Source organism: Zingiber officinale, chromosome 10B (genome assembly GCF_018446385.1).
Source record: "Zingiber officinale cultivar Zhangliang chromosome 10B, Zo_v1.1, whole genome shotgun sequence".
Lineage (NCBI taxonomy): Eukaryota > Viridiplantae > Streptophyta > Magnoliopsida > Zingiberales > Zingiberaceae > Zingiber > Zingiber officinale.
Window position 1 is genome coordinate 54,572,231 of NC_056005.1, and position 9,358 is coordinate 54,581,588.

Sequence of the window (9,358 nt, forward strand, 5' to 3'; positions counted from 1 at the left end):
ATCCGACCATCTCTCTCAGCCTAAACCTAAACCTCCGACCATCTCTCTCAACCTCATCTCCCTCGTCCCCCCTTCCTAGATCCTCTCCCGATTAGGATCAAGACACGACGAACTTGCTTCTCCGTCCAACCACACCGCATCTCCTCCAACTCCTCCATTTGGTTGAGAAGAGAGGCCTTGGTAGCGTACAGCATTCCGACCCGCGCGTCCAGAGCCACCGGCACCACCTCCTCCGAAGAGCGGGCTGAACCGCAGCAGGTACGGCTCCCGGCACGTCGTCCCCTCCGGGCACACCGCCAGGCCCCCCTCCACCGCCAGCAGCCGCCGCATCGTCGCCGCGTCTCGTCCCCTGTCCCGGGTCAGCCGCACAGTCCGCATCGGCGCCAACGCCTCCGACACCCGGCTATGTATGGCCACACCGGCCTTGACCATGTCCCTAATCGGCATTGAGAAGCTACAATGCCTTTAATCGGCACAGTGCCTAGAAGCAAAAATTGGCACGGGCTTTGTCTCTCCTCTTCATTTTTCTTTCTTTTTTTTCCTCTCTCGCATGACCGACGCCCCCAAATCCGCCTTCTCGTGATCTGCTCCAAGCGGCGACAACAGCAACTCCGACGGCGTTTGAGAAGGGCAACTCAGAGGAGGACGAAGCTGGCCTTCAGCATTTACTCCGGTGAGGATACCTCTTCTCCATTTTCCCCGAATTATCCATCAACAGGCGGCGGATTTAATTAGGGTTTTCACCGGCGTGGTTGCGCCGGAGGATTCCCTCATCTCTGATTTGACCAAGTCTGAAATCCCTTGCCGACGTGGTAGCGAGAGCAGGGAAACTCAAAGGAGGACGGAGCTGGCCTTGAACATCTTCTCTGGTGAAGCCTTACTGAAATCCAACACTGAGGCTGTTGTGGACTTCCACGAACGTGGTTGCGAATGCTGGCATGATCCCAGCAACTTCAATCTTCAATTCTGGCAGCAAGCTTCATTTCATCTCTCTGCTATTCAACTTCGCGTAGTTTGTGTTGGTGGAATCAGTAGATCAGAGGGTGAGGACAGTAATTTTTGTGTAATCTGTTGCTCTTCACTGAAGTGTTTAACTGCGGGAAGAACCAGCCATTATGTATCATTGTCCGGGATCAGTTTAGTCATCTGTATTGCTGTCCACCGGCGTTGCTGGTTCCATCTCCGGGCCCCCTTGTGACAAAGGAGGTAGTCGATTGGAGTTGATCGCGGAATAGTGGTTTGGATAGTTAGTTTATTTTCCTATTGAATGTTTCATGTTTAGTTGTTAGTTTACTTTTGTGTTTAATCTATGTGTTATTTCCTTATGATACATGTGGAGTGTTTAGCTTTACTTTGTTTAGTTTTATTTATGTATGATTGTTAATCTTGTATCATAGGGTGACAATGTGATACATGTTTAGCTTTTATGCATAGTTAGGTTTTATTTGATTGTTGTTAAGTTGATTAGTCAATTGTTTTTTGTTTAACTGTTGCTTTCTTTATGTATGGCCACACCGGCCACAGGCTTGCACCAGTTGCAACTTTGGGAATCTGAAGGCCAATTCGAGCTTAAGGGATGCGGCCAGAACATTCAACTTTGGGCAAGTTTTATCCAGGGAGGAAGCATCTGCAAGCTTGCGACGTCAAGTAAAAGAGAAAGAAAACCAGAGGAAAAGGAGCTGTCCACTGCCTCATTTTGTGGATTGGGTGCACTGATTTAGCTTAAAGTATACAACGGTGGTGATTCCCAGTGGGACCTCCAAAACATTCTCTCAATCATCTCCCCCATACTTGTTGATTGCTTATGTGAGTTTAGTCCACATTCTCTCAATTATCTCCCCCATACTTGTTGATTGCTTATGTGAGTTTAGTCCTCTCATCAAACAATTTCACATCAGTGCCAATGAGGTGAGATTTCACAGATAATGCAAAATATTGAATGTGCTGTTTAAATAATGCAGGTACGGATTTCATCTGATTTTTCCATTCTTGCAAGTAGGTCACTGGACAGCAGACAGATCAAAAAAACAAAAAACAAAAAAAAAGCAAGATCATACCTTTTCCATGTTGATCCTAGGAAATGGTTTCACAGAGATGATGATAACATTCTTAAAGATGTAATGTATGCCCCTCTCCTTAGTGGCTCCATCCAAGCCAGCATAATCTGTCTCTGCCATGGGTGGGTGGGAGTAGAGATGCCCCAGAAAGAGGCAGCTTGTGCCACTATTATCTCATGAACATGAGAACCAGGGCATCTTCAGACTGCTGGTGGAACTCACCACTCAACATAAATGAGTACTTTGAGAAAAATGCACCAGAAAGTAAGTGGTCCCTAAAGTCATCCTATTCCTTGCGAAAACAATAGGTTCAGCTGGACGATAAGCATACACATCCAATTCCATACTTCGTGATCCCATGAGCATCATGCTTTCTCCTTTTTCTGCCCCTTTATCTTATTGGATTTCTTGAGTTTGGATGAGCTGATGGTAGGCAACATCGCGAGAAGATGTCACTGTTTTCGTGGTGTTGGAGCTAGAGGATATTTTTTGGGAAGGAAGATGCACAGAGACATGGTTGCATTAGTTTACTGCCACAGGCTTGCACCAGTTGCACATTCTGATCTTCTTTTTGGCTGAGTTTCATGTGGTAAATAGTGCTCTTATAATGGTCCTTGGAAGAGCAAAGGTGAATCTGCAGTGACAGAGTAGTGGATTACATTATGTATCATTCTGAATAATTCCATAGCATTGCCTGAGGATGATTTAGTTTAGCTGTTGCAGTATCCACTTTGCATTGATAATCTTCTCTTGGGCAGATACACAGATGGAAGGACTGGGAAAAGGATACGACATCGGCTGAGTATGCCTTCACGACTGGTATATATATGTTCACTATTCTTTGTTTTTTTGTCCCAGATTTGCATCCTTGGATCCTAGTTTGAGTGGTAAAAGTGCAGAACCAGTATATCGTGATGCAAAAGGTTTGAGTTCTCTGACACAGCATTGAATTTGAAATTTTTTCATGTACATTTGGAAGCCCAGATTCTACCGGTTTTGTAGTTTTATATTTGCATGTTTCTGACTGCTGAGTGACTGAATTATTTTCTGCAGGGAAAGCTATTTCAAAGGAAGAGCTACTGAAACCAAAGGAGGAAGAGAAACCAAAGGTATTTTTCACACACTTCATCTTTGATTTGGTGGTCATGTTTACCATACGTGTCAGTTAATTCCCAAGAGCTATATTTTTTTGTTTCACTTTTATTGTTAGCTATATGAGCACAACATGCTATGCTTTTGATTTATTATTACAGCTATTTATCAGAAAGGAGAATTATTGGTACACTTTTGATTGTTTAATTATAGGCTCTCTTAGTTGGAAGCAAGTGTAGTGCTGATTGTGTAGGAGTGATTTGTAACCCTTATTATTATTTATTAGTTTTTGCACAATTTTTTATGTTGGATCCATTGCTGTCTAGTTGAATATTCTTCTGTGATCTTCCTACACAATTGGGAGACTTTGTAAAACCAAAGTAACTAATTTATTAGGTTGAAATGATAGATAGATGAGTGATCTCAGTCTTGGCATGACTAACATTTTTTTTTTTTATGTTCAAAACCTTTCATTTTGTTTTGTATGGTTCTCTCTAAGAGCATGGACCTAGTTATCTTTTGATACCTTGTGAATCACTGAAGATCCTTATTGCAAGCATTGAAGTAAGCATTGATGTGGTTGAGATAAATGATGAATAGGTCTCTTTTTAAGCATTCAAATTAGTCATCCTGTTACCTGGTGCTCTTACTACTTTTTCAACTATGATTTTTGGTCTTGATTTACTAATATATTATTATGTGTTTATACGTACAAATCTCAATAAAGTTGAAATTGATGAAATTGATGGGCTGGGTTTGAATGCTGGTACTAGATTACATTGAAGACCTTGATGTGTTATAGTATGTTATATTTTTTGATATCTATTAGCTAGCTTTTGATGTAAAAAGAATGTTTGGTAAGAAGATTATTTATATAATTTGTGAATATTTGTGTATTTTATGGATATTATTGAATGAAGAATATTTGTACAATTTGTGAATGTGTATTTTTTTTTGTTATTGTCGGTTTTAAAATCAAATTTGTGTTGTTAAAAAATATCATATGGTTCCATCGTAAACCAGTGTTAAAGTAATATTACATGCATTTTACCGCCACCGGTGTTATTATACTGATAATATCGTTTAATACAGTGTACGTGTCGGAATTATTACCGATACTGTTACTACACCTAATAACCGTTACCGAAGGTGTCGTTAATGACTACACGGTTTTAACCCGATGTCTAAAATGGAAAACAAGACATCGTCGCCGTGAAAAATAAAGAACAGTGAAACATGTCATGAAGATGTTTGTAGTAGGTTGAAGTCACATGGGTATACATTGGAGAATGTAATCTTGAATGACCCACCATGAGATATCATGGATCGTTATATGAGTGTCATATACTCTCATGTGGCTACAATGATTATTAGTCCGAAGTCACCATGGATCCCTACATGAGAGTACTTTGGTTTAATTAAACGTCACCCGGAATGGGTATTAAAAGGCGACATCGGGTATATAACATTGTATGGATGGTGATGATGTAGATGATCTCATTCGTATGAGGCGAAGACATCGGTATTCTTGATAGAGTGAGACCCGTGTGGTAGTTATGCCCAAATGAGTCAACATTAGATGTTGAGCTCATTTGATCGAGTGAGTCTACTGAGTTCAAGATTTAGATTGATTAGAGGATGACCTGACATGCCTCATATTGATCAATCTAGATGTCTGGATAGAAGGACAATGTCATATATTGTGAGGACAATTAGTAGTCAAGGTGATGTCGGATCTCACATTCTTGTAACTTGGGTAGTAATGATGTGTTGCTAGATACCGACTTATGCTCCTAAATGGGTTTAGGGCATTGCCAACGTTACAAGAACCTAGGGTCACACACTTAGGACAATTAGATGGAGATTAGGTTCATATGATGAACCAAGAGGATTAGATTCATTTGATGAATCAAATTGGATTAAGAGTAATCCTAATTGGGCTAACGAGTTTGACTCAGTTGATTCATGTGTTCAATGAGTCTAATTTAGATTTTGACTCATTGAATCAATTAATTAAATGAATTAAATTCATTATATTAAGTTAGTTTGAATCAAATGGTTGGATTCGATCAACCATGGAAGATTTGGTCAAGTTTGACTTGACTTGAGAGGAAGATTAAAAGTCAAGTTTGACTTGACTTTATGCCACCTCATTGGTGAGTTGGCATTGATATGGACCAATGATGTTATTCCATCATCATGGTTGTCACCTCCTCATAGGAGTTACTAGTGAGTGCCACCTCATGGAGGTTACATTCCCTCTTTGATGACAACTTAATGCATTAATGGGGTTACATTTGTGAAATGTGGTCCAATTTGAATAAAATGGATTCATTTTCATTCAAGTGATTATTTTTGCATCTTCTTCCTCCCTCTCCTCCTTGCTTGGCTGAATCTTACCAAGGTGCTAGCACACCTTGTGTAAGGTTTTCCACCTCGTCGGATACTTAGAGGACCGGCTTGGCTTGACGGTCAGATCACAACCGGGCCGCAGCGGGCGGACAAGGTAAAATCTCAACACATAGATCTAGGAGTAGATCTAAAGTTTTGAAACTCGTATTTGTATTGCTCGGTTTTCCTCGCCGACTCTCGGATCTACTGACTTTGGGTGATTAGGGTCTTGGCGTGGCAGAACCCAACATTGTCTTCGAAGATCATCGCCCACACAACGTCCAAGGGGAGGAGAGGAATACAACCAGTTAGTTATTCCGCTGCATATTAGTTAGTTTATTTTCTTTGTATGGATCCTGAAATACCAACACAAGAGGCCAATGATCTTGTGCTTCAATTGTGGTTTCTGTAGTTAAACCTAAGGTTAAGGAGTTTAAATATTCAATTTCTTTGAAAACCTTTGTCTAGGAAGTGGTGGATGATTCCATACCCAAGAAGGCCGAGTGCCTCACCAACGACCTGGAAGTCAATCCTTGAAATAGATATTTAATCAACTTCTGTAATATGGTTTAACTTCTGATGAATACATAGGTTGAACTTGGATTAATAATGTTAAGTTTCGTTTGCAATCCAAGTTTAACTTCTGAAAAGCACATGGGTTGCTAGGAAAAGTTACGTTATGTTGAATTTTCAGAAACGAAGCGGAATTCGATTATGCAACAACGAAACGTTTTCACGAATGTGAACTTGAGAACTTTGATGAAATAGCCTTCGTCCCTAGAGTTCGTAAGAAGTTCTAAGCCGATGAATAAACCCTTTTGTTCATGTTGTAGTTGACCACTCAAAACTCTTAGTTGGAGAATGATATCGACCTGGGTTTCCCCATCGATTTCAGCTCCAAGGACTTCCATCTCATTCAAATGAGCCATCATTTTAAGGATATGATCCCTCACAGGTGTCCCCTTAGTCATGGTGGTCGTCATTAAGTTTCTCATGGTCTCCTGCCTAGTAGCCCGATTCTGATGTCCGAAGAGTTCCTTGAGATTAGGCATCATGTTGATGTTGGGTAGGGTCTGATGTTGATGTTGCAACACATTTGACATAGAAGCCAAAATGTAACATCTTGCCATCTCATCTGCCTTGACCCATTTCCTATGTCTCTCTATCTCCTCTTCACTAGAATCCTTATCAGGCACGCTAGGACAACCCTCAAGAAGTACGAACTTGTATTCTTCAGCAGTTAAGACAATGTCCAAGTTCCATTTCCAATCAATATAATTTGGACTAGTAAATTTATTTTCTTTTAAAATAATAGCAAGAGGATTGAAAGCCATTTTGAAATCCTGAGAATCATAAAATAAAATATTTGGTCAAAATTTTAGAATTTAAAATAATATTGATTCCTCAAACAATATAATTTAAATTCACCAACACCTCAAAACACCGTGAATTTTGTATGCCACGATAGTGTGGACGTATACTAATTCAAACATTTGTAAGAGGAGGTTTTACCCATTAATTTTATTATCTTGTCAACCTAATATTATGACAAATAAAATTAATAGTTGGTTCATCTTCGGCCACACAAATAATAGCAGTGACTCCGATGGGGAGGATACTATTAAATGCACCTAAGTGTATACCATTACTTGATACTTAGTCCATTAATTAGGATTGTGCCCCTTCAGATGGAGAAGATCACACATACCTAAATAATTTCCTATAATCATCCATAGAGGAAGTTTGATCTAGTGATACGCAAACAAACTCATCCGATATGGAGGAAAGCACTTAAAGCCAACGCGCAAGTTTGAATGCATCACTTACAAACCAGTAATGTAGACTGTGGAATTTATTTAAATAATCCCTCTCCCACTTAGTTATTTAAATTGAGGAATTTTAACATGCACACACATCACAACACATAAAAACAACATATACACAAACACACAAAGTCATAATAGTTGGACTTAGGATGCCTACAACCATAGAGTTAATCTTTCTTGCACATTCTATTATTATACAGCCTAAACTTATATATGATCAATACATAATTTAACCGAAAACCAATCACACAGAACCAGAAAACTTACTCTGATACCACTTGAAGACGCTTGAATTCCGTTCTGTTTAAATTTCCCTGTATAACAAATTGTACAAGTAGAGAACTTTTCCTAGCAACCCGCATATTCGATCAGACATGTGTTTGATCAATCAAGCAAGTTCTTGACGAATCAAAACACACCTTGATCGAAGTACAAGATCACTGGTCTCTTGTGTTGGTATTAAAAATCGATACAAAGAAAACTTGACTAATTACGCAGCGGAATTAAAGAATTAGTTGTACCTCTCTTTTGTAGCTAAAAACCTCTTGATCTTCTACTGTATTCCTCTCCTCTTCTTCTTGGACATCGTGTGGGTGATGTTCTACCAAGATAACACCACCCTTCTTCTCTTCTTTGTTTCCAAACCACCGGCCACCAAGGAATCTCTAGGATAGGGCGCATACTCCTCTTCTTCCTTTTCTTCCTCTTCTTCAAGCCACCGCCCACCAAGGGAGAAGGGGGCACTGACCCTAAGCAAGGAGGAGAGGGGCGCCAACCCTAAGCAAGGAGGAGGGGAGGGGCGCCGGCCACAAGGAGGGAGGAGGTGAGGGGCGCCGACCACAAGGAGAAGGATGTGTGTCGCCGACCCTAGGAGGAGATAAGAGAATTGTGGGAAAATTAAGTTTTAGGGACCACCACCTACTCCTTTTAGAGCCTTGCGCCAGCCTTAGGATGGTAATAAAAAACCAAACCAAAACTAAGTTGTGGATGAGTGGATGCGAGGTTTTATATAGAGGCTACAATAGGGACCTAGAGGAGGAATTTGTTTAGGCCTCCTAATGGGCTTGGGCTTCCTGTGTTTGGCCTGAACACCCAACCCAAGTCCATCAATAATAACCCGTACCACTAAAGGGTTATTATTTGTAACACCCTTAAATTTCCTCTCTTCCAAAAGAGCAAAAATAAATAGAAGAAGAGAAAAGAAATAAAAATATATACATAAATGACCTGGGCTAGGATTTGAACCCTAGACCATTAATCTAAGATTGGTTTAAGTAGCCATTATTGTGGTGGTAAAGCATCACATTGGAAATAGGAAACTATTCATTATATGTTGATTATATGTGAAGAGATACTTCAACTTCCACTTAGTATAAAAGGGGAAGGGAAGAGAAGAAAACCTAACTTTTCATTTCCTCTTCTCCTCCCTAGCCGAAATTTTCTTTTCCCCTTTCTTTTTAGTTTTCAACCAAGAACCTTAGGGTTCCATGTTTCTAAGTTCTTCAAGAGGAGAATCTAAGAGGAGAGTTTCACAAGGATTAGTACGCGCGTGAAGGGTGACTTGGAGATTAAGGCATACAAGAGAGGATTGTCTTTCCTGCACCCTATAATAGTAAGATATAGCGAAAGGATGTAAGTACTACTCACCTGCAGTATGAGTTGCTTCGATGATGCATGTTGTGATATATTTTATGCATGTTAAAGAAGATACATGTTGTGATATGTTTTATGCATGTTAAAGATGATACATGTTATGATTGTAAGAGGTCCTCTAAAGTTTTGGGATTAAGAGCATATTTAGAGTATCTTGATTTGCTTCCCATTTAGTTTTGGGGCTAAGAAGCATATTCAAGTGCCCAAAGTGCTTCCCTATAAGTATGGGGGATTAAGTGCACATAAGGTGCTTGTTTAAATAACAAGTAAGTGCAAGTATAAGAAATCAATGTTTAAAAGAAAGTATTTTACTTTAAAGTGGCATGTACTGGACACAAG

The 9,358-nt window shown here is 39.9% G+C and overlaps 1 protein-coding gene across 11 annotated transcripts; it reads left to right on the forward strand.

The window, feature by feature from the left end:
* Positions 1-244: 244 nt before the first annotated feature.
* Positions 245-3,167, forward strand: LOC122029958. Of its 11 annotated transcripts, none has more exons than XR_006125260.1 (5): positions 245-1,206; positions 1,525-1,806; positions 1,962-2,685; positions 2,816-2,980; positions 3,111-3,167. XR_006125260.1 is itself a non-coding variant. In XM_042589103.1 (2 exons), the coding sequence occupies exons 1-2, from the start codon at positions 460-462 to the stop codon at positions 1,719-1,721; spliced, it is 411 nt and encodes a 136-aa protein (XP_042445037.1). In that variant the 5' UTR covers positions 245-459; the 3' UTR covers positions 1,722-2,020. The 11 variants fall into 11 exon arrangements, 1 of the variants encoding a protein (XP_042445037.1); XR_006125258.1 differs by having other exon boundaries at positions 245-673; positions 817-1,206; positions 1,962-2,980; XR_006125259.1 differs by having other exon boundaries at positions 245-1,237; positions 1,962-2,980.
* The last annotated feature ends 6,191 nt before the right edge of the window (positions 3,168-9,358 follow it).